Raw genomic sequence first — 25,197 nt, 5'->3', positions numbered from 1 at the left:
TGTTTGTTAGCTGATTCACTCTTTTAGTTGTCCCTCTTCATTTGATGATGCAGCTGCTGCTATGATGGATGAGTATGAGAAGCCTACTGTTGGAATACCACAGCTGGATGGTTCAAAAGACATTCCAGGAAAGATTCAACAGAGATCAGGTAATCAGTGCAATTTTATTGACAATGGTTGTTGCATGATTTATTCTTGCACTCTGTTGTTGCTGTTAAAGAACTATCACATGGATAGATAAGAGAGATCTGAGTTTTACTGATGGTTGTGTTTGTCCAGTGTGACGAAAATAATATACTAATAATAGGTTAAAACACAACGTATTTCACGACATGATTTGTGAGTTATCAAGCATTCGTTTGTGCTGTGCACACAATTATGTTTTTCGGGGAAAATGGAAAATTGCAGAATGTCTTGTATGTGTTAGTCATAGTATTTTCATTTCTTTTATAGCATTTATATGGTGAGTTTATCTTACTGTATTACTTTAAAGTGTTTATGGTATGCACAACTGAATCAGGCGCGGATCTACTATAGAGCTCGACGTGTCCGGACACCAAGGTCTCTAAGCGGTGTGTCACTCATTTCTCTGATGTGGTTCCTCGATAGTCTCGCATAGCCAGACCGTTTTGAAGTACTACCGGAAGTATTTAGAAACGGTCTGGCTACGCGAGACTAGTTCCTGGATGTTTCGCGGCAATCAAGCTTAGTGTGTTAAAGTAACTATGAATTTATTATTAATGACTTTTGCTAGAAACCATCCACGTAGAATGAAACTTGCAAAACCTTATTGATAAAGAAATTTTATAGGCTGGTTCTTGCTGATACTACTGTAGTTGTTGGCATTTACTTGTAGTTGAGATGTCTATTAACTTAACTTAATATTAACCGGGTACCAAGCAAAATTGAACGCTGGATTCACGTTTGCTGAACCACATGCTGGACACTTAGACAATCCATAGTTAGATTAGTCCTCATCAGCAATCAAGAATTTAAGGCATAGCACTAATAGATTACATGGGATTGTCAATGCAACATCTTCTGCAATTCTGAATTTCGATGTATTCTTAGAGTGCCATTTATCTGTCTTGTTTTACCGTACTGATTCGAATGATTAGGAGTAGGAAATAGAATGTATGTATGAATGTATGAAAGATTGTTATGTTATGAAAAATTGCTATGCTGGCATTATGTGTTTGACTTTGTGACGTTTGTGAATACAGCTCTTAATCGTTACAAACAAAAGAAGAAAGCATCTGTTGCAACTGTTATTGGCAGCAGTCCTGATAGTGAGAAAGATTTCAAAGTATCTAAAGGCCATTACAAGCAAGCACAAGGAGATCGCATACAAACACGTCTGTCGTCTAAACGAAATGCAGCAGTAGAATGCTCAACATGTGTGGTTTCTAGTCAGCAGAAATGCTCATCACGGTTTCTTACACCTTTGGTTAAGAAATTGTCTCGGTCAGATATTGAAGATTTATTAGAAAGTATTTCTCATACGGGTTCCTCTGGCAGTGTTTTTCAAGAACAATCTATAATAGGAGATACTGAGTCTGAGTGTTTTGAAAATGCTTCTATGGGTCTAATGGGAGCATTTGATTCTCAAGAAGATGAAAGCACTTTGTCTTCAACTCTGCTTATTAATCGCGTTCAAGCTCAAAAGCCACCTCATTTAAAGTTTTCAGGGAAAGAGAAGTGCTCATTTTACCGGAACTCTTTGTTTCAATACAGCTGTCATAATGAGCCATATTGTCGTGCAGGAGATGAAACAATGCTGGAGCGCTTTTGTGGATATGGCTGTAGTGACAATATAGATTCTCTTAGTTGCTTAGCTTTTACTTCTCCGTCAGCATCACCACTACCACTTGATGGAAATTTTCTAGTTAAGGCATCTGATCTGTTTGATGATTTTGATTTGAATTTGGTAAAGGAATCAGAAAATGTTGCAAGGCAGGATAGTTTAGAACCATCAGCTAAGAAGGTTCGGTTTAGCATAAAAGAAAGTAATGAAAGAGTTGCTTCATGTGATACAGATGTTGCTAATTGTCAGCCTGAGAAAAGTAGTTACAAGATGGGTGCAGTTTCAATGAGAACTAATGATAATCTAAATTGTACTGTCTGGACTCCTGCAAGATCTCCGCCAACGTCTTCTCAACTTCTGGATTCAGCAGTTCATTATGGTATTCGAGTTGTCAAACATCAAGCTGCTTTTTATAGTCGTGTGGAAGATGTTGCTCCAGCCAGGTATGTACTATATCTTTAGTAATGTGTTTGGAGTAATTTGAATTTTTACTAGGGAAGTTGGTGGTCTTCGTCTCTGTGTTCCATCTAACAAGGTACTAGCCTATTCCAATCTGTTATGTATCTTTTTCACAGTTATCAATTGTGATTATATTCTGTCTTCTTGCTGCTTAGTTGGAAATACTTTAGTAGAAAGAGTTCATTGATCTTTCAACACGTTTTGTTGCCTATTTGTAAAAATGGTCCAAAGGGTCAAATGTGTCACGTGTTACTATTTTTGTTTAATCACCTATGAAAAGGGTACTTAATTCCAGCTACACAAACATGTACTTACATGTGTGCGGGGCATGTGGAACCATAGGCAGGATGTTTATAGTGCTGGATATTCTTGACAATGATTATGCAGAAACGAGGCATATGCCGTTAAATATATTTAGCATTTTCATGTTTTATTTTAAGCAACATTATTTGTGACTACTTACTGACTTGCAAAAAGTTACGTGAAGAGAAGTCTTGGCTATGACATATAGTGTATTTATGTCACTACTTGGACTTATTTGCAACTACAGTTGTTTGAGTAGTTATGTAGTTTTTCTGAAGTGTATGATTGTTTGCTGTATTAGCTTTTTGACTTGGATTTTTTCAATACCAAGAAATATCTACCAATTGACAAGCAGCATGCTTCTAGTTGTGGCGCATTGAGTCAATGGAGAACATTGAGGATTACAAATGCTGAGGGATTTTCACAGGATATTTGGATGGCTTTGGTTTCTAGCCAAATTCGGTCTCGTTACAGTGGATTTGATGCTGAAATGAAGCAGAAAGGGATGAATATTAGGTGTTCTCTAATTGGTGATCGACGTTGTATCATAACACCAGCCAAACGTGCTATACATCCTAGCAAGACTACAAACTGGTTGAAAAAGAGAAGACTAATGCTGGAGACCAAAACCAAAGATGCAGGCAGTGACTTAAAGAATTCTTTGAAGTCTGTAAGGAACAAACCAGCATCATCATCAACTGCAACAGTTACTGTCCAAACTGACAGTCAAGCAGAAACATCGATTGAGTGCTTTTCGTTACAAACATCTAGTCAAGTGGCTACCTTACATCTTACAGAACACAGTACACCAAAGTCACAGAGAAGCAGAAAGAGTTTGTTTGGTCTTTCCAACTGTACGCCGATTGCCAAGCAAGGCGTTGCTTTGTTTGAGGAAGCTACAGCAGCAAGAGTGCTTTCCAGTGTTATAGATTCAGAGCAGAGGCATTTGTCTGAACGAACACCTCTGATGGAAAGAGACAGTAAATTCTCTGGTAGTACTGGTTTGTCTGATGGCTCATTTCTTGATGGACCAACACAAAATGACAGTTATGGATTTAAGATAAGTCAACACAACATGCAAAATGCAAGGGCATTACACGAGGTAAAGCCGATTACAAATGTATGCAACATTGCTATTATCACTGCTGTTTGTTTGATTTCTTAGTGTCAGCATCTCACTCAGCTCAGTATGGAAGTACATGTAAAGACTCGACGAGATATGAAACCAGACCCAGCTGTTGATCCAATTTGTGCCATATTTTACTGCATTTGGCGTGACTTAGAACCAGATTCCTCTGTGAATCGTGAAGTCAGTGGCCTGCTGGTTGTGGATCAAGACAACACAGACATCAAGTACCTTGATTACTGTGGCCTTTCAGGCTTGAGTATACAATACAATATTGATGAAAAAGAGCTACTGAACAGTTTGGTTCAACTAACTAGGAGGTTTTAGAGTTCACGCTGTGGTTTGGGTTATTTTATTGTTGATCTAACTTTGCCATTAGACATGATCCAGACATTCTAGTAGGTTATGAGGTGCAGATGTTGTCATGGGGATATGTATTACAACGAGCTGGTGTTCTTAACATTGACCTTGAAATGCAACTATCAAGAGTTCCAGGTGATTCAGTCAAGTGCAGCCATGTAATGCAATGCCTTTTATAACTCTTTTGTACATTTTTCATAGACAAGACTGTTGGCAGTCGAAAATGTGCTGAAGATGAGTATAGTTCTAGAAAGACTTCCGAAGTCAGTATTGGTGGCAGAATAATGCTGAATGTTTGGAGATTGATGAGGCATGAGGTACTAGAGTGGTGGAGGTTAACATTTTGAATTAGGCAAACAAAAGTGTTGTGCACAAAGGTTACACTAAATGTCTACAGTTTGGAGAATGTGGTATATCACGTACTGCACAAGCGCATACCACTCTTTACTTTTCGAAAGCTTTCTGAATGGTTTGATGACAAGACTCGGCTTTGCAGGTATGCCAGTATGCAAATGAGTATTGTTGATGGGGTTTATGATATAGTACTGTAGAACAGACTTTTCGTATCATGAATGTAAATGAAAGATACAGAAGAGTTAGGTTATGACTATATTGCTTGTGTTTAGTGTGAAGCATTGTTAGCCACTCATTTAGTTAACTTTGTGTTTGGATTTTTCTTTGTTTGGCAGATGGCGAACAGTTGAACATTACATGAGACGATGTCGGGTTACTTTGGAGTTGTTAGAGCAACTGGATCTGATTTGTCAAACGAGTGAGCTTGCCAGACTGTTTGGCATTCTTTTCTATTCAGTGCTGTCAAGAGGTTCTCAGGTTAGTGTATCTTGTATGAGATGTAGTTGATATATTTATTTATTTTATTAAAACATAATGAGTAGTATCGAGTTGAGTCTATGATGCTGCGGATAGCCAAACCTATGAACTACATTGCTGTCACACCGAGTCCTCAACAACGGGCAAAGTAGGAATGAGTTTGAAGTGTTTGCAATGCTGTAACAGTAATTGTAGCTATGGCTGTGAAGGATGAATGCTCCAGAGTGCTTACAACTGATTTTGGAACCAGAGTCGAGGTTCTATGTTGATCCTGTTCTTGTTCTTGACTTCCAGTCCCTCTATCCATCTATTATTATTGCTTACAACTACTGCTTCTGTACATGTCTTGGGAGAGTCACAAGCCTTGCAGAGTGATTGTTTGCATTTGCTGTTTAGGTGTGCTCGGTAATGTTTGGTTGTTGGGTGTAGGTCTGGTGACTTCAAGTTTGGGGTCACTTCTTTGAATGTTGAGCCAACAGTATTGAAGGTTTGCTGTCTACTAAAGGTGTGTTTGTGACTCGATTAGTTGAAATCTGGAATTTCTAGAAATTGGAAAGCAATTTGAATATTTCTCCTAATGGAGTTGCATTTGTTAACTCTTCTGTTCGGCGTGGAGTCTTACCAAGGTATGTGGCAGATGACCACAGACAGAGACAATTTATTTACTGTTATGTATACCGGTGCGTGGTAGAATGCTTGAGGAAATCCTTCAGGCTCGAATCATGGTTAAACAATCAATAAAGGAATGTAAAGATGATAAGGTGCAATTTTTATTTTTAATTATTTGACCAATTTATTGCTAATCGTGGTTTTCTTTCAGACGCTTTGCCGTATGTTAAATTTGCGGCAACTTGGTCTCAAACTTATAGCGAATGTTACATATGGATACACAAGTGCCAACTTCTCGGGTCGCATGCCATGCATTGAGGTAAGAAGTTTGTGTTAGCATGTATGCTTTGCTAATACTGGTGAATTTATGTAACAGGTGGCGGATAGTATTGTACGAAAGGCTCGAGAAACATTGGAACGAGCCATTCAGATGGTCAATTCTAATACCGAGTGGAATGCTCGAGTTGTTTATGGTGATACAGACAGGTAACTGTTTTGTGAAGTTAAAATTAATTTTATTGCACTAATTGCTGCTGTTGCAGTATGTTTGTTCTGCTAAAGGGCAGATCAAAGGAAGACGCATTTCGAATTGGTCAGGAGATTGTCACAAAAGTGACAGCTGCTAATCCAAAGCCAGTAAAGTTGAAGTTTGAAAAAGTAGCAATTACAAGTGGTTTTGATTGGATGCCATGAAAACAGAATAATTCCTGTTTGCAGGTGTATCTTCCATGCATCTTGGAAACAAAGAAACGTTATGTTGGATTTATGTATGAGACCATAAATCAAGTGGAGCCTGAATACGATGCGAAAGGTATTGAGACAGTACGACGAGATGGTTGTCCAGCTGTGGTGAAGGTCTGGTACTAGATAGTTCAGGTTGTGCTGGACTAATGTCGCATATTGGTCGTAGATACTTGAGAAATCACTCAAGTTATTGTTTACCACACGTGATGTGTCACGTGTGAAGCGCTATGTACAGAAGCAGTTTATGAAAATGGGAGAAGAACGAATTTCGTTGCAGGAGTTTATTTTTGCCAAAGAATATCGCGGAATCAGTACATACAAACCCGGAGCTTGTGTGCCAGCACTGGAAATCACAAAGTGAGTCTAAGAAATTGATTGTTGATCTGTTTTCACAGTTTGTGTTATGATTAATTTGGCATGCAATTATCAATGAGATGATGAGCTGGTTGTTTAATTAAATGTATGACATACAGCTTGTTTGTCACAGTCTCTATCAAGTAGTCACAGTGTGTAGATGCATGTCTGGTTGCTTTATCTTTTTGGTCATGTAACAAGTTTATGAATATTGTAAAACGATGCCAAACATAGATAGGCTGTTTAATTAGTAAGCGTTTTGACTAGGTGACCCAGACGAATACTTCTTAATGCAATGTTGTGTGAACTACGCACTAAACTTGATTTTGTTTAAACGTTATGCATAAATGGTGATACACTTCAAAGGTGCTAAATGTTGCTATATACTGAACATGTATTGGGAATCAATTATCAGGGGCGGCGGAAGGTCTTTTGGATTGAGGGGGATCAGAAATTTGTAGCAGACTGATGCCATTTTGATTTTAAGTTGGTTGGTTTGTTATTGTGTGACAGACGTAGCCAGAGCAGCATGCACACAAATGATCACGACAATGTGTATCATGCGAGTCAACTACATCACCATCCAATATTATTTCTACTTGCAAACAACAAAACTTCCAAGTATTTTCTCTGATCATCATTTGCTGAAACTTGTACACAGCGTCCAGTATTGGAGGGGTGATGCCCCCAATCTCGATATTGGAAGGGGCAGCTGCCCCTCCTGCCCTGGTTCCGCCACCCTTGATTATCCATGTCTGCTTCTGAGTATAGAGATATGAATGCATGTATTTACAAAATGGTTTGTCATTGTGACCTTGATAGGCAGCTTGTGGCCAGTGATCCCAGAGCCGAACCAAGACTTGGTGAACGAGTTCCCTACGTGGTGGTGTATGGCAGTCCTGGATTACCTCTGATACAGTTAGTTAGACGGTATACCCTCACAGTCTCATCCTAATCACAATTGTAATCTAACTGATATCCATACAACATTCTAGCCCTGAAGAAATATTACGAGATCCAAGTCTACGTATCAACTACGTTTACTACGCCACCAAACAAATCATTCCACCACTTAACAGAGTGTTCTCCTTAATGGGAGTCGATGTCAGATCGTGGTAACACATAACTTCATGTTTACACATATTTCTCTTATTCTGATTAAGATGTTCAATTGAAGGTACACAGAGCTGCCAAAATTTCAACGAGCTGGTATTTCTTTCTACACACAGAGTGAAGACGCAAAGAAGGTGGCATCGAGAGCCATAAATATCGATGGTGTTCCTTACACTTGTGTAACTATAAATAGGGCACAATCTCTCAGTATTTCGGCACGACCGAATGCCCCGTTTGCGACGAAATGACGCGCGACGACGTTTGCCAGCGTTGTCGACGCTACCCGCAGTCGTCGTTGACCGTCTTGGGCAGCCGTATCCGAACACTGGAGCGCAACTACAAGGAACTCCGCGAGGTGAGCTCATAACGTGACGGTGTCTCCGCCCACGCATTCCGCCACTCTCTTTGTTTCATTCATTCTAGTTGTGCTTTCACTGCGTCGGTCGTCGTGATCCGGACCTCGCTTGCGTCTCACTCGATTGTCCGAATCTCTATCGCATGAGGAGAGCTACCAATCGACTTCAGATGGTATCCCGTTTGCAAGAAGTGCAATCAACACTAGACAGTACATCATGATCGTAAACAAACATTAATGACCGCGACAGTTTGGCGGTTTTTTCTCTTTGTGTATTTATTACCTGCGGCAAATCGTTTATTTGTGTCTCGTTTCTATTGTGATTATCGAATCGAGATCGCTCAACTTGAATGGCCGGAGACGCGGGCTCACGCGGCGTGCATTGATGGGATGGGCGCTCACGTGAGTGCGAAAAATAGATGACGTTCTCTCTATTTTGGTCGACTGCGAGCACTAGCTAGCATCTCTCGGTAGTTACACTCGGTGCGGCCGTTTCTACAACACAGCACTCTAGAGCTAGGTTGTCATTGTCTTGTTACGCTTTTAGCTTGGTGGCGCATTTGATCAATTTGGCTGCATGTGTTTATACGTAATTGGTGATTTGGATGTGGAGCGGGGTGAAGGTTTTGTGTGCGAACGTATGTTGTTCTAGTGCGAGAGAATTGGCATTTTGTGATTGCGAGTTGTTGTTTGAATGGGCGGGACTTGTGTTTGCAGACGCTGGGAACGCCCTGGTTGAATTTACTTTATGTCGTGCTGTGTGTAACTCATCGTTCTTCGTTATTCAGCGTGTCGGTGCGAGGAACCATGTTGCGATTGCTGTCCACGCTTTCTCTCCTCGTGGTACTGCACGTGGGCAACGGACAAGGTGAGTAGAGATTCATGCAACTTGTGAGTGGATGCGACAGCGTGGATCTTGATTGTCATCCGAATTCAGCAAGAACGAATCGAATATGAACGATTCGAGGAGTCTTAGATGAGTCTAGATGGTTTTGTGTCTTAGCGTTTTGTTGCTTTTCTTCACACAGACAACCATCCTCCTTCATTTCAAACGCCTTACTATTTCAAGCAGTTTGCTGAGCACAGCATAGTTGGTATGTCTGATTTATGTGTGACTGCGTGTGCATGTGTGACTGCGTGTGCATGTGGTTGGTTGCACTCGTAGGAGTGAGGTGACTCCCAACCTATTTTATCAGGCGTGGTACTCTGTTTGTATTGTAGGTACCACTGTGCTCACAGTGAGCGCCACAGACATCGACGTTAATGACACACTGGTCTATGCATTGGTTACCGGAAAGGCAGACTTCAACATCGATGGCAGCAGTGGGATCATCACTGCCAAACGTGAATTTGATAGAGAGGTAGGAGAGATTATGATTGCCTACTTGTATTAGTTGATTCCCAATTTTTGTGATTAACTTTGCCGTTAAATTATTGTGCAGAAAGTCTCCAGCTACGTATTTACAGTTTCAGTATCTGACGGTGTCACTCGACCATTTACAGTAGGACGATTGCACACGATCTTTCGATGTCGAGCTCATTCGTGTGTTTGGTATTGTTAGGAGCAGACGTCTGTTCATGTCTTGATCACCGACATAAACGACAAACCTCCTGTTTTTGTAAATACACCCTACTCCGTGACACTATCTGAGGTCACACACACTTTTGTCTGGTTTACTCGTTTCTATTTTGATTGTCTTTTTGTTTTTTCGACTTTGAATTTTAGAACACCAACACTGGTCTGACTGTTTTAAGCGTTCGAGCTACAGATGCTGATCAGGGTATAAACAGTCGTGTTCAGTACAAAATCATATCAGGCGACAAGGTAGGATATGTCTTTGTTTTTGTATGTTAACTGCATTCTAGCTGAGCATGCGCTTTATGCATCGACTATACAGATGAATGTTGAGCAGTAACGTGATTGTGATATAGGATGGTCACTTTCGTATTTCTCTCTATACTGGTGATATCACGCTTGAGAAATCATTAGACTATGAGTCACAAGCAAGTACTTTGGTGTTGACTGTGCAAGCTTCTGTAAAACTTTTTCATCTGCATAAATTGATTGTTATTGTAGTTGATATCAATTGTGTTTAGGATTTGGGCAGCTCGCCTCTTACTGCTAGTTTGAGTGTAAACATACACATTACGGATTTTGATGATCAGGGACCCAAGTTCGCTCAGTCGGCGTATTCTAAGATGATTCAAGAAAATCTGAATGTTGTGAGTGGAAGTTGTAGTAAAATTGCTGTGTTGAATGTCTTCTGACTTGGTTGCATTGTTAGGGTACGTCTGTGTTGACCGTGTCTGCGTTTGATCAAGACAAGGGATCGGGACAAAATCATCGCGTGTCGTACTCTATATCGTCAGGAAACGATGGAAATGCCTTCTCAATTGACTCGTCATCCGGGCGTCTGACAGTGGGGAGACACATTGATAGAGAAACACACGCCGCTTACAATTTGATCATTGAAGTAACCAGCATAATAATATTTACCAACAGTTGATTATATATGTACTGTTATAATAATATTGTGTGTCCGTGTCCATGTGTGTGTGTGTGTGTGTGTGTGTGTGTGTGTGTGTGTGTGTGTGTGTGTGTGTGTGTGTCCGTGTGTGTGTGTGTGTGTCCCCGTGTGTGTGTGTGTGTGTGTGTGTGTGTGTGTGTGTGTGTGTGTGTGTCCGTGTGTGTGTGTGTCCGTGTGTGTGTGTGTGTGTGTGTGTGTGTGTGTGTGTGTCCGTGTGTGTGTGTGTGTGTGTGTGTGTGTGTGTGTGTGTGTGTGTGTGTGTGTGTGTGTGTGTGTGTGTGTGTGTGTGTGTGTGTACATTTATATTTTCTTCTAGGCAGAGGAGCTAGGTAGCAGTCAGGCACCTGTTAGTGTGAGGACGGTAGTTACAATCTTGGATACAAACGACAATCCTCCCGTATTCCAGCAAACCAATTATTCGGCGAGCCTTCGCGAGAACGCACAAGTACTGTCAATCGTCATTCAGGTTGTTGCAGATGACAACGATACGGTGAGCATGCATGCATGCAGTCTTTGAATCCGCCTCTGGTTGCATTCATCATTGAACGACATAAATTTTGCATGCAGGACACAACCTATAAGTTGTTGACGTACGACTTCAATCCGCCTACGGACAAAAACAGACCGTTTTTGATTCATCCATCTACAGGTGTGATAACACTGACATCGGCACTTGATTATGAGTCGGGCATTTCTGCTTACTCATTTCAGGTAGCAGCATTGGCTAGTCTTAAACTTAAAATCTGTATTATCAGTCTTCTTTTATGTTCTTTAGGTGACAGCAACCAATGTGGCGGCTCCAAAAGCTTTCGATACAGCCTACGTTGTCGTGAATATTATTGATATTAATGACAACAATCCAATCTTTGGCAAAACCGTGTTTGCCGGCAATCAAGACGAAGAGACGCCTGCAAACACTTTCATACTCAGGGTATGAATGGCAATGTTTAAAATTTCAGTCATTTGTTGTTAATAGTTTGTGCTTGCAGGCTATAGCTAGTGATGCAGATAGTGGAGTTTTAGGCCAGTTGTCATACTCGATTGTTGCTGGAAATGACAATCAGCGGTTTGTCATAAACAGCACGACGGCCGATATCATGAACGCAGTGAAGCTAGATCGTGAGGTTCAAGAGTCGTACACTCTGACTGTACAAGCTATAGATTCCGGACCGAATAAACGGTGAGAATGACCTACTTGCATTACAACACACTGAGTAGTTGAGACTATCCCAAACATTTATATGGTTTACATATAAATGTGTATGGATGGTTTCTCAAACAGGGACAATACAAATTCAGCGGGCATTTGTCTTCTGTTGTCTGTTTGTTGGTACCGCCACGTGACAATGGCCCGTATATTGCAATGACCCGTATATTAGGATGGTCATTTTACCATACTATCATTACCTAGGTAGGGTATCCTTTATGGACTTGAAGATGAACGCTGGAGTAATTGCCTGCGCATGACGGCTACTTTGGTATACTCAAATGCAGGAGTGCTTGGGCTTATTACTGTGTCCACATTTGTTCGTGTCGTGCAACTATATCAACTTGACTACTGCTGTTTTGCAGAACGGCCAGAGCAGCTGTGAATATTGTCGTTAACGACATCAACGATAATGCTCCACAGTTTGCTGACAATAGCGTCACCGTCAGAATCGCTGAAAACAATCAAGTTGGCAGTCAAGTAGCTGCATTTTCGGTGAGAACATTATCAGAAAACGGTGTAATAACGGTCTGCAACACTGTGCGTGTCATGTTTCAGGCAACAGATAGTGATGCTGGAAACAATGGTGCTCTTACATACAAGATACTGGCCGGAAATACGGGGAACGCGTTTGAAATTGCCGACTCTTCCAAGTAATTGGTCAGTCGAAATCTCAACTATTCATTGTTATCAACAGTTGTGTGGCAGAGGTATTGTGACTGCTCGCGTCGGTCTGGACTATGAAACGTCTCAGTCGTACACGTTGACGATTGAAGTACGAGACGGCGGTCCAAACGGTGGAATGGTTTGTGAAATACGGACGAGCACGTGGAGGTTTGCGTATACGGTTTGGTTTTTTTCAATGTGTAGGCGGATAACGGCACGTTGACAGTCAACGTTGAGAACCGGAATGACAACACACCTGTGTTCTCGTCGTCGTTTTATAACTACTCGGTACTTGAGAATCGAATGAATACCGTGGTTGGTAGCGTGTCGGTAAGTTGCGTGAAGGTCGGAAGAAATGAGTGATATTCTAATTTCTCGTGTTCACAGGCAACTGACGCGGACGGAGACGCTTTCAGTTTTGGCCGAGTTGTTTACAGCCTTGCTGGAGTTTACAGTAGCAGGTATGAATAGGAGGATGTCGGGAAACGAGGGGAAGGAAGACAATCTCAAATCTCCTTTTGACCGCCTTGGTGCTGGTACCGGTACCCGGATAACAGAAATCTATCGCTGAACCAAGAGTGTTGTTCGAGTACCATTAGATACCAGACAGCGCAAACGCAATACATTGATCTTGGTCATTAGAACATAGAAGTAGCGGATGCCGGTATGGATCGAACGGTATTGCAAACTTGTATTTGCTTATGTAGGTTTAATATTGGGTCGAAGACGGGCCAGATTACTACCAAAGTGGCTGTCGACCGCGAAGATGCGTACGGTGACGTGTACAATCTCTTGGCAATCGCTGAAGACGAAGCAACAGAGCACAGACGCCGAACCACCGCGGACGTTACCATTCACGTATTAGATGAGAACGATAACTACCCAACGTTCAGTTCTACATCCTATTCAGCCTCAATAACAGAAGAATCTCTACACCCGGATTTTGTCACCGTTACTGTACGCAACATTATAATGTATATTTATTGATATCAAATACCGGTGAAACATTTGGACTGCAGGCTACTGACCCGGATAAGGGAGAGAATGGCAAGGTGACTTACAACCTGACTGCTGGCGATACCGACTCTCTCTTCTCTATTGACGCTAGCACCGGCAGAATCTCCGCCACTGGTAAACCAGATAGAGAAGGTTTGGGTGCGAGCTACAAGTTAACCGTGAGGGCTAGCGACGACGCTAAATTGCCTAAAACTTCTACTGCAACCGTTTCAGTGTCTATTACGGTCAGTTGATGGGTTTGTTTGAGTGTACTGAAATCGTACTGATGCGTTATCGATTGCTGACGTATTTACTGTAGGATGTTAACGACAACAACCCCGTGTTCGATTTACTTCAGTATCGGTCTACAATCAGCGAGAACGATCTCATCGGTAACGAGGTGGTGCGCGTGCGCGCGACAGAAAAAGATGTCGGTCTATCTGCCACTATTACGTACAACATCACGGCCGGTGTTCCGTCTTCTAGTAAGTTTTCGATCGATACGGGGACGGGATCTGTGACAACTAAAGGAACTATTGACTACGAGAGTGACGCGCATATCTACAATCTTACGGTGAGATTTTCTTTTTGCATCAGGTGCGGAAAGAAATGTTATGAGTAACACGTGTATGTGTATGGGGATTAGGTGACAGCCACTGACGGATTGGGACGGCAGGGAACGTGCACGGTGCTAATTTTCATCACAGATTACAACGACAACGCACCAGTCTTCACTCAGTGTAAGTGAACGAGGGGGAGGGGTAGAAACTAGCACGCGCTTTAGTAATTTTGACAGGAAAATCTTGTTTGTTTGTCTCTCCATTTGAGAAATCACTGATGTTTCTCTCTTGCTCTTTCGCTGAGTCGCTTTTCGTACTAAGGCCGGTTCACAGATCTCATTGGCCAAACGCAACGTAATGTAACGTACCGGAACGTTAAACAGCGTAACGTAACGTAACGTAACATAGCGTACATAGCATGCATTCACGGAATACGTTCGTTCAACGTCGCTATCTACTTTTGCGTACCGTGAAATTTGGTTGCGTGACTCTCTTGCATGCTTCTCTCTTTAGTCTTTTCTTAATTTCGAACGAATTTGTTTGTCATGGATTTCCATCTGCGGATGCAGTCGTCAACAGACTTTCCCGCAACCGGCGACATCTCTTTTCGAGCAGTTTTCTTAATGATGACGTCCACGCTGAGGCTCTCGCCTTGACTTGCCACAAGCAAGGATACCGTCTAGTAGCTTCTCTATGCTTTTGTTCCATTTTCAGGAATGCACAATTGGTTAATCACGCGCTGAATTGCTCAAACCTTATTGGTCAAACTTTCCGCTCCGTTACGTCTAAAATAGAGAACACCATCCTATTCCAACGTAACGTAGCGTATCCTAGCGTAACGTTACCAGGTTGCAACGTAAGACCTGGTTCACATTATCGACGCAAGGCAACGCAGCGTCGCCTTGGGTCCTTGCGTCAAAGACTTGCGTCCTTTCTTGCGGTTTATATTAAATTGGCGCGATGCAGAATACGACGCAGCGTTTGTCGGAGCGCTGACGCAAGATATAGAACTCGTTCTATTTCTTGCGTCCGATTCTTGCGTTTTGCATTCATACACGTATTGAAATCAATAATGGCGGACGAAGCAACCAAAACTCTCGTGGAGCGTGTGAGGAGCTATCACTGTCTGTGGGATGTGCAACATCCTCTTTACAATAACGGAGCAAAGCGCTTCTTCTTCAAAGATCGTAGCGGAATAGTCTCGCGCTGCAAAGGGGAGGGGCTGGCTACACGAGCGCGGAAGCCGTACGTAAATACGCGTTATCAAAGAAGATGCGCGCGTTAACTACACAAACGCAGAAACTAAGTCAAATGTGAAATGCTCTTTGGACACAAGGGATGAAGACGCAAGACGCAAGATGGAAGACGCAAAACGCAAGACGCTGCGTAGTTTTAATGTGAACCCGTCTTAATAATACTTTACTTTACGTCACGTTACAGCGTAGGGTGTGTGAACCGGCCTTTATCCAATCGTTCTTTCATGTGCTACTTTATATCATGAAGCAGCAACTGGTAGCGCGACATGGAGAAATAATTTTATCGATGTTTAGCTCTTTACACGAAATCCATTCGCGAGAACATGCCAACTACATCATTTGTAACAAACGTATCAGCGACCGATGGCGATACCGGTAGCAGCATCAACAGACAACTTGTCTATTCTATTCTCGGTGGTGCCGGTAACACATTCAGCATCCACTCGCTAACGGGCGACATCACCGTTCTCTCTCCGCCCGACTACGAAACGAAAAAAATGTACACTCTCGACATCCAAGCAAAAGACCAGGCGAACCCCGCTTCGAGCCGGCTCGCGGGTGTGTCAAAAGTGGAAATCACAATTACAGACGAAAACGACAACACGCCGACATTTGATGGTTCGTACGCCTTCAGTGTCGTCGAGAGCGCAACAGTTGGAGAGTTGGTCGGCGCCGTGTCGGCGTCCGACCTCGACGATCCAAACGTCAACGACAACGGCGTCGTTACCTACAGCCTGACAGGAAGCGGTGAGGCAAACCGAGACTTGATATCCGCTTTGATGTTGTATACAGTAGAGTATTTTGACGTGTTGCTGTAGACGATTTTGTAATTGGCAATAAGACGGGTCATATCAGTGTGGCAAAGCTACTGGACTACGAAGTGAAATCTTCTTACGATCTAACGGTGACGGCAACGGACGGCGGAGGAAAATCGAGCAGCACGCCTGTCAAGATCACGGTGATCGATGTCAATGACAATCCGCCTAAGTTCGCGCAGTCCAGTTACACAGCAACGATCAACGAAAACGTCCCTCTAGATCATTCGGTTGTACAGGTAGAGTAGAGTATAACTATGCTCGCATGTCTTCGTGATCGTTTGTGGCTAGAATCGAGATATTCTAGGTTTCTGCATCTGAGAAAGACACGGGGAAAGTGATCGCGTACTCTTTGAGCGGCGGAGATGGGCGTTTTCATATCGTTTCAACCACCGGTCAGATACTGACCGCCAACTCTATCGATTACGAAACGGCAAAGAAGTACACTTTCCAGGTGACGGCCAGTGATGGTGCGTAGTAATGGATTGTCGGTGTCGTGTTGTTGTGTGTGCGAGTGTGACGTTTGTGCATGCGTATAGACGGCAATCCGCCTCGTAACTCTTTCGTGCCTGTTACGGTAACCGTCAAAGACTTGAACGACAACGATCCGTTGTTTGCTCAAACGAGGTATACGGCGACCCTGAAAGAAGAACTGCCGGGCGGACAGGGTGTTGTGAAGGTATTCAGCTATTGCAATGTATGGTATACATGGGAGTCGGAAACAGAGAAGCGATGGTCCTGCGTAACGCGCGTTAAAGGGCCAGGGCTGGTCACAGTCAAAGAGCGTGGTTACTGACCTAATATGATACTCAGTAATTTCTATTGCTAGGAGACACAGAGAGACATAATGACTTATGAATACGCGTTATCTAAGTAAGAGTTTTCGAATACTAAAACTAATACCAAACTGCACCCAGTTGAATAGTTGAAAGGCGCAATCTAGACCAGAGATGAACGCGATCCAATGTCCGGGCGCGCAGGTGCGCTGTATCAGTAAAAGTTCTAAAACGTGATGTCCTTCAAAATTCCACGCTTACCACGAATACGCGCGGGTGCGGCGAACACCGCTCCTGCCGCAGCGGCTCCGACTCTTATGTGCAATTCACGATACACTAAGTACGCTCTTCATTTGTTTAGGTGTCTGCAAGTGACAAGGATAGTTCTACCAACGCAGACGTTTCGTACGCAATAATCGACGGCGTCGGCAAATTTAGATTCACGATTGACTCTCGGACAGGCTCTATTTCTACCACAACGTCACTTGATCGCGAGACGCAAGACTTGTATAGCCTCACTCTACAAACGAAAGACGGCGGATCGCCTCCTCGGGCCACCAACGCGACGCTGATCGTAACGGTTGAAGACATCAATGATAACTCACCGTATTTTGATCCGTCGACTTATTCAAAAGTTATGTTGGTCGAGAATACGGCGATCGGAACGAGCTTTCTCACTGTAACAGCCAAGGATGCCGACATTGGCGTAAATCAGAAAATTGCGTATAGTTTGAACGGAGGTGAAGGTCGCTTTCAGGTGAACCAAACGTCGGGCGAGCTGACGACTCTATCATCTCTCAATCGCGAGACGACTATTGATTACACATTGACCGTGACTGCCAGGGATTCCGGACTCGTACAGAAATCGGCAACGGTCGATATAGCAGTGACTGTTACAGACGTGAACGACAATGCGCCTGCTTTTACAAAGTCTGTCTACTCCGGTGCCGTCGTCGAAGGATCGCCTAACGGCACGGTCGTCTCTAAGGTATCGGCAACGGACAGCGACGACGGTGACAATGGCGTAGTCGTATACTCGATTATCGGTGGAAACGGCGGAGGCGAATTTCGTGTGAGTTCGAACGGACAAATTCTGACGACGTCCGTCGATTTAGATCGAGAAACAAAGCCTTCGTATACGCTCACCGTCGAGGCCAGCGACAAGGGTACGCCGCCTAAATCGATTACTGTTCCGCTCCAGGTGACGGTGACGGACGCGAACGACAACAAACCGGTTTTCTCCGCTAGCAAATACGCCAGCACCGTCAGCGAGCTGTCACTGATCGGCACGACCGTGTTGTCGGTGACGGCGACGGACGTTGATTTGGGAAACAACGCCGCCATCGTCTACTCGTTCGCCGATCCGAGATCCGTCAACGTCACGTCGTTTTCCATCGACGCTTCGAGCGGATCTATAAAGACGACGAAGACGCTGAATGCGGAAGTCATTAAGGAGTACACGTTTGATGTGAGGGTGACCGACAAAGGTCTCGTACCGAGGAGTTCGGATGCGACCGTCGTGGTGACGGTGCGGGATGTCAACGACAACGATCCGGTATTTAATCAGACTATCTACCGCGCTAATGTATTTGAAAACAACGCGGCGGGAACGTCGGTGACGACCGTACTCGCGACGGAGAGCGATACGGGCGACAATGCCAAGATCTCCTACTCGATCACGTTTGGAGACTCAAGCAAGAAGTTTCTCATTAATGCAATTTCGGTAGGCAGATGCTCAATTAAAAATTGAGATTTTATGTTTAATAGAGATTATTGTTATTATTATTTAGGGTGCAATAACAACGACTGGAACTTTGGATAGAGAGACGGTGTCGCTCTATACGCTTACCGTGACGGCAACCGACAGTGGATCGCCACCGCGTTCTGGACAGTCGACCGTAAAATGACGCAGTCGTGATGTTAGGGTTAAGTGTTTTAGTGTTGAAATTGTGCAGGTGGAAGTCAAAGTGTTGGATACGAACGACCAGAGTCCGAAGTTCGAGTTCAGTCTCTACACCAAGACCGTTCCAGAAGGTACAGCTGCTATAGGAACGGTGGTGACGACAGTGTCGGCCAGCGATGCCGACTTGGGACAGAACAGCAAAGTGAGAGCCGCAACGTCTTTAAAGTTTAAGTCTTTATTCCTTTGTTGCTCTGTTGTTTTGGTATTATGTATTATTTTAGTTTTTCCAAGACATTTTTAGTTTTAGTTTAGTTATGAATTTAGTTTTGGTTATATCTACGTAAACTCCATGCATGTAGATGCTACTAATATATGAACAGGTACATCATGTAGGTACACATGCAATCATTACAATGCTGTGATAGAGTGCAAGAGTGACCATGTGTGTGAGTGTTAACAAGCACTTCATGACAAATGTTTTTGATAGACAGGCTAATACTACAATATTGAATAAGTGCATTAAGCCAAGAGTAACTTCTATTGTTGTTGCTTTGTAATGGTCATTGCCTAAGACACAAGTTATATATGTAACATGTTCACGTCTACTTTGATTCATTTAATTCTATTGACAAAAACAGACACACACACACACAAACAAACACACACACACACACACACACACACACACACACACACACACACACACACACACACAGAGGCCAAATTCACAGACAGATATAGGCCCAGTTCTGAGTCAAAACAACTACTCTCTAACCGGTATAGTCAGATAGTCTATTACGAGTTCCTTGTGTGTGTGTGGAGACCTGCTGTTGTAAGAGTGCTTTCAACTGGAGGTTAGTTGCTACTTGACTTAGGGATGGAAAACCAGATTTCTGACGTATAGCCAGAATTGTACTGGATCCTGAAATTCGTCTACTTTGTAGCTTGTCATGAGATACCATCTAAACTCGTCTAATACTAAATGGAATCATGATGTTTTAGTTTAGTTTTAGTATATTTTTACGTGTTGGTTTTGGTTTTGGTTAACCAAAATTTAAACAATTGGTTTTAAGTCCGGATCCTTATTCCTTTGTTGCTATAGGTGTCATACTCGATCACTAGTGGTAACTCGGACGGTGTGTTCTCGATTGCCAATGCGGCAGTGGGAAACATCACGACAGTGAAGGCAATGGACAGAGAAGCGACACCGGACAGTCCTGCTTATACACTAACGGTCTTTTCGCTTATTCTGTCTCTCCTTTCGATGTCTGTCTTATATCTTTTGTTAATTCGTCTATAGATTACAGCTACAGATGGTGGAACGAGTGGTCTGACGGGAACGACGGAAGTGCAAGTGACGGTATCGGATATCAACGACAATACGCCGCAATTCGTCAACGCTCCGTATTCCGCCGCGATCGCGGAGAATCTGTCTGGCGGATCGTCGGTCGCGCACGTCTCCGCGACCGACGACGACGCGGGAACGAACTCTGCTATCGTCTACAAACTAGAAAAGGCGACGCCGTCGTCGGGCATGACACAATTCGAGCTTGACAGCGATAGCGGGTTATTGCGAACGAAACCGGTTAGTTTGGATTACGAGATGATCAAATCGTACACATTCGAAGTGAGTGCATCCGACAAGGGATCGCCATCAAAAACGGTATGCATGCATGGCAACACACACACACACACACACACACACACACACACACACACACACACACACACACACACACACACACACACACACAGACACAGACAGACACAGACAGGCAGACACAGACACAGACAGACACAGACACAGACAGACACAGACAGACACTGACAGACAGACAGACAGAGACAGACAGACTCAGACAGACAGACAGACAGAGACAGACAGACTCAGACAGACAGACAGACACACACACACACAGACACAGACACAGACACAGACAGACAGACAGACAGAAAACCCAGACAGACAGACAGACAGACAGAAAACCCAGACAGACAGACAGACACAGACAGACAGACAGACAGACAGACAGACACTCACACACACACACACAAACAAACACACACACACACACACGCACGCACGCACACACACACACACACACACACACACACACACACACACACACACACACAACGGTGTACACAATGACATCCATTCAGTCTTTTTTACTAAATCATAATATACTTTCAGGTGACGACAACAGTCAGTGTAACTATAAAAGATGTTAACGACAACGATCCCATCTTTATCGGTTTGCCTTATAAGAAGACGTTGGCGGAAGGACCGAGCAGTGATGGCACCACCATAGTTACAATATCTGCATCGGATGAGGACTCCGGTTCACTCGGCCTCGTCCGTTACTCAATCACGTCCGGCAACGCCGCAGGGCACTTCGCAATCGATTCGTCTAGGGTGAACGTTTTCGTTACTAAGGGGTAGTAAAGACTGTTATAGTTGCGTTTGTTCTATAGGGAGTCATAATGACCACAGAGGCTCTAGACTATGAGTCTACTCGCGCTTACACACTGACAGTGACGGCGCAAGATCAAAATGGCACCGTCGGTTCGAATGTAATTACACGTTCAGCAACTACTTCTGTAAGCCATTGGGTTTACTCTGATTGTAAAATATTAATTTTTGTATATTTCTTATAATTTATATAAAATAATTACAGTTACATGTTTTATATATTTTATTTAATACAATTTGTATGAAAACCAAAATTGAATTTATGTATTTGTAGTAATTTATGCAAAATATTAATTGTCGATGTTCTTGACTTGTTGCAAGCCAAATTTAAATTTAAAAAATAATTTATATAAAATATTGATTGTTACATATATTATGTATTTATTAATGTGATTGTGTTTAAACCAAATTAAATTTTAAAAATAATTTAGTATGTAAATATTAATTGTTATATATATTATGTATTTATTAAATGTGATCTGTGTTTAATTTAAATTTAAAAATTAATAATTTATATAATTAATTATTACATAATTTTATGTATTTTATTTAGTGATTTGTGTTTAAACCAAACAAAAAATGTAAATCTATAATTAATTTATTAGAAATAATAAAATTTGATGTTTAATATGTTCTACCTTAAGCCTGGTCTACAATATAACGCTGATGCTGCCACTGCCGCTGCCGCTGCCGCTGATGCTGCCGCTGTCGCTGATGCTGCCGCTGCATGCCGCTGAAATAGAAATGAATCGTACTCCACGTCAGCGTCAACATCAAAGAATGGTGCCTCCCTCGAGGCGGTCTCTTTGAAGTTTGACGCTCAGCTGAGCCGCAGCGTCATGTTGTCAAACTCTGCGTTAATATTGTGAACCAGCCTTTAGGGCTATGTATACTGATAAAAGTATCTTTTGTTAGGTTTCTATCACGGTGACGGATGTTAATGACAACGCGCCCGTCTTTAACCTGTCGTCGTACTCAGCCGTCGTTTCGGAAAGCAGTCTGATCGGCGTTGAGGTGGTGACGCTTACCGCCAGCGATCGAGACAGTAGCAGCAACTCGCAACTCGTATACAGCATCATGAGCGGCAACACAAACAGCGACTTTGCCGTCGATTCGATTAAGGGCAAGGTTACCGTCGCAAAGAGTCTCGACATTGAAAGGACCGATCGCTATGTCCTGGAAATGTCCGTCAGAGACAAAGGAACGCCGCCAATGAATTCGACGGTACGTGTTATTGTTGTCTATTTCCAAATTTCTTGTTCTGGTTTTACCATAACTGAGACTAAAATTTAAGGAACCAATAATTTTACTCTTGGTGTACTAAAAAACTAAAACTAAAATGAATGAAAGGGAGCACTACAGTGTTGAACCCTAGGCGCCGAGAAATTGACTCTTTTCCAGTTTTGGGTACTTTGGTAGGACTAGTACCTTCACACGCAACAACCGACGAGATACCAAGAGCACTGTCAAGTAAACATGTAGCTTAGAATTAGCAATGTGCTTCCAAACGCACTGCAAAGCAGGAAACTTACCTATGCGTGTGTTCTTAGAACACCCAACGATTGAATTTAGCCTCGACAACGAGGCACAGGTACTTACTCCAATCGCCACAACACCAGACAGTTGCTGCACACGTCAAGCACCTACTTGCAAGCATGCACAAATACGTGCACGTCACTAGACACAAGCATCCCAACACTTGTTTATACAGATGACTGAGAAAGGACAGGCAGTCTTATCATCAAACGGTATCGGTGCTGCGCTTTGTCGCAGGTTCACTTACTCTCCGTTTGCTATGACCTTGAAGGTACACTCGAAAGTCATGATCAGTAATCAAAATTGGAACGTCCTGTGTGACTCTGTCTAGACTAGCGGACAAGCTCCAACAACCATATGTCGAGATTACACGAGCGATAACAGTAAACGCACGCTATACATTCCAAAGTTGTTTGCATGGTCGTTTCCGTCGAATCGTCGAGTCGGTCGCCACTTCCGGTAAGACGACTACTTTATAACCCTCGCTACGCCTAAGGTTAATTAGTTTTGCTTACCCAAACTAAAACTAAAACGAAATAGGTCATTGTCACCGTTAACAAAATTTACAACTGATGGATCAGAAGACCTCATGGCTTTTTGGCTTGCACAAAAACATTTTGCATGAACGGCAGTCGTTGCTGAGACTTCGCGGACACGAACGTTAGTTCGAGTGTATAGTTAGGGTTAACTCAAGACGTAAATGCTTCGTTACAGAATATCAATATGTACACCACTAGTTACACGGTCTTCGTAAAGAGTTCTCACGGCTTCCTGCGTCTTCTTCTCCGTTTCTGCGCTCCTCTGACACCAGCGCCTCTCGACTCTCTTCTGCCTTTGACGCTCCGTCATTCAGCTTTCTCCCCAATTCGTCAAGTGCCGGTCTCCAGTCCAAACGCCGGTCTTTCAATCAATCCATCTGTCACGTGCTCTGTCATTCAATTACCCAATCACAACTCCCACTAACTCCTCCCACTCAAGAGATTTGTGACAATAAGCATCATCAGCCCCTGTATCCATCTATAGAGAGTACACGTACTTTTTCGACGGCTGAGCTTTCCAAGCTCAAGGGACACGGAACAGATTGACTGTTTATAACTAAAAACAGAGGAACACCAGCGGCGCATAGGTACAGGGCACAGACCACTGTGAACGGCAGCAGTTGCTATTTCAAAGTAAGAAAAGACCGCGTGCCAGGGAAGGAGCGCAGAAGTGCAGCAGTTTGCAAGCGCATATAGGAACTTCTTGGTACGTCACGATCTACAGACGAACGCCAGCACAAAGCTAAGTGCAGGGTACCGGCCACCGGGAAGGACACCAGTCGCTCTTCGAAAGTAGCCAAGGTCGCGTGCTACGTGACATACGTACATCCTTTGAGTTGAGTATGACTGTTCACCAGTAATGTTGTCTAGTTAAGAGTTACATGCATACATACATGCATACCCTGTAAAGGAGGAGCGGAAAGGAGTGGCGGTTTGCGAGCACCCTATAGGAACAAACATTCGTAATGGCTGCGCCCATGGAGCATTTTCCTTTATGTATAGAGATTTTAGAGGTTAGCCTTGGTGCGGTGTCCTTTGGTCACTTGGATGACCGAATTTTTGAGTGTAACACATGTTGAATGAAAAAATTTAAACAGTCAATTTTTCCAAGTTTAGCAAGGTCAGTGGTATTACAAAGTATTCCAAAGTAGCTAAACCCAAAACTAAAATTCATTACCAAAAACTGAAATTAACAAAAATATTTGCAAAAAATTTAATTAAAACCAAAACAACCCAGAAAACCGAAAAGTAGAACCAAAACCAAAATCTGTTTTTGCTCAATATGTTTGTTTCTCTTTGCTAGACAACCGTTCAGATCGAAGTCGCCGACGTCAACGACAACGCTCCCGTATTCGGTCGAAATCAGTATTCGGTCGATTTGAACGAGGGTCCGTACGTCGGAACGGCGGCCAATACGGCCGTCACGACGGTGTCGGCCACCGACGCTGACCTGGGCGCGAACGGAGACGTGAGCTACAACATCACTTCCGGAGACAAGGAAAAGCTATTTACAATCGACACAATGGTACGTAGAGATTTAACTTATATTGAATGGTTTACACCATTGATTGTGCGTAGTCTGGCAAGATAACCGTGACGGGAACACTCGATCGTGAAACGACGTCGTCTTACGATCTTACAATCGAGGCGGCCGATCGCGGTTTGGTCAAATTAACCGTGAGATTGTGTGCGTCGTTGATTTCAACGATAGAGATGTAGCAGTATTTTTCTAGGGCACGACTCACGTTCTCATCCGGCTTCTCGATATCAACGACAACACGCCGCAGTTCGTGGAGACGTCCTACCGCGGCACGATCAACGAAAACGCGGAATCGAACAAAATCGTGGATCTGGTCAGTTTAAGTGCGGAGCCGTCTGCGCATG

General features: G+C 43.2%; 2 protein-coding genes across 2 annotated transcripts in view; both read left to right on the top strand.

Moving 5' to 3' along the window:
* Positions 1-33: 33 nt before the first annotated feature.
* LOC134186464 (DNA polymerase zeta catalytic subunit-like) lies at positions 34-8,403 on the top strand. The gene is made up of 24 exons (XM_062654437.1): positions 34-149; positions 1,224-2,247; positions 2,300-2,339; positions 2,868-3,668; positions 3,732-4,012; positions 4,072-4,187; positions 4,254-4,369; positions 4,430-4,548; positions 4,742-4,883; positions 4,949-5,031; positions 5,093-5,254; positions 5,313-5,370; positions 5,430-5,509; positions 5,575-5,644; positions 5,704-5,811; positions 5,869-5,978; positions 6,035-6,149; positions 6,210-6,347; positions 6,403-6,593; positions 7,413-7,520; positions 7,586-7,705; positions 7,768-7,837; positions 7,897-8,058; positions 8,127-8,403. The coding sequence occupies exons 1-24, from the start codon at positions 62-64 to the stop codon at positions 8,277-8,279; spliced, it is 4,455 nt and encodes a 1,484-aa protein (XP_062510421.1). The 5' UTR covers positions 34-61; the 3' UTR covers positions 8,280-8,403.
* Positions 8,404-8,489: 86 nt separating this feature from the next.
* Positions 8,490-25,197, top strand: part of LOC134187180 (protocadherin Fat 4-like) — a 32,195-nt gene continuing 15,487 nt past the window's right edge. The window contains exons 1-38 of the mRNA XM_062655297.1: positions 8,490-8,578; positions 8,847-8,926; positions 9,087-9,152; positions 9,280-9,419; positions 9,501-9,560; positions 9,621-9,710; positions 9,785-9,883; positions 9,991-10,095; positions 10,156-10,281; positions 10,344-10,532; positions 10,903-11,076; positions 11,154-11,297; positions 11,362-11,517; positions 11,576-11,766; positions 12,159-12,288; positions 12,352-12,446; positions 12,502-12,598; positions 12,664-12,789; positions 12,847-12,920; positions 13,167-13,416; positions 13,479-13,700; positions 13,775-14,029; positions 14,102-14,195; positions 15,566-16,018; positions 16,090-16,325; positions 16,394-16,556; positions 16,626-16,765; positions 17,224-18,585; positions 18,653-18,760; positions 18,818-18,967; positions 19,868-19,999; positions 20,066-20,428; positions 20,960-21,181; positions 21,241-21,366; positions 22,154-22,462; positions 24,617-24,838; positions 24,892-24,990; positions 25,047-25,166. Of these exons, the coding sequence (XP_062511281.1) occupies positions 8,866-8,926; positions 9,087-9,152; positions 9,280-9,419; positions 9,501-9,560; positions 9,621-9,710; positions 9,785-9,883; positions 9,991-10,095; positions 10,156-10,281; positions 10,344-10,532; positions 10,903-11,076; positions 11,154-11,297; positions 11,362-11,517; positions 11,576-11,766; positions 12,159-12,288; positions 12,352-12,446; positions 12,502-12,598; positions 12,664-12,789; positions 12,847-12,920; positions 13,167-13,416; positions 13,479-13,700; positions 13,775-14,029; positions 14,102-14,195; positions 15,566-16,018; positions 16,090-16,325; positions 16,394-16,556; positions 16,626-16,765; positions 17,224-18,585; positions 18,653-18,760; positions 18,818-18,967; positions 19,868-19,999; positions 20,066-20,428; positions 20,960-21,181; positions 21,241-21,366; positions 22,154-22,462; positions 24,617-24,838; positions 24,892-24,990; positions 25,047-25,166 (7,149 nt within the window). The 5' untranslated portion in view covers positions 8,490-8,578; positions 8,847-8,865. The remainder of the gene's footprint in view (positions 8,579-8,846; positions 8,927-9,086; positions 9,153-9,279; positions 9,420-9,500; positions 9,561-9,620; positions 9,711-9,784; positions 9,884-9,990; positions 10,096-10,155; positions 10,282-10,343; positions 10,533-10,902; positions 11,077-11,153; positions 11,298-11,361; positions 11,518-11,575; positions 11,767-12,158; positions 12,289-12,351; positions 12,447-12,501; positions 12,599-12,663; positions 12,790-12,846; positions 12,921-13,166; positions 13,417-13,478; positions 13,701-13,774; positions 14,030-14,101; positions 14,196-15,565; positions 16,019-16,089; positions 16,326-16,393; positions 16,557-16,625; positions 16,766-17,223; positions 18,586-18,652; positions 18,761-18,817; positions 18,968-19,867; positions 20,000-20,065; positions 20,429-20,959; positions 21,182-21,240; positions 21,367-22,153; positions 22,463-24,616; positions 24,839-24,891; positions 24,991-25,046; positions 25,167-25,197) is intronic.

The sequence above is a fragment of the Corticium candelabrum genome, chromosome 11, assembly GCF_963422355.1.
Source record: "Corticium candelabrum chromosome 11, ooCorCand1.1, whole genome shotgun sequence".
NCBI classification, from domain to species: Eukaryota; Metazoa; Porifera; class Homoscleromorpha; order Homosclerophorida; family Plakinidae; genus Corticium; species Corticium candelabrum.
This window is presented reverse-complemented; position numbering and strand designations above follow the sequence as displayed.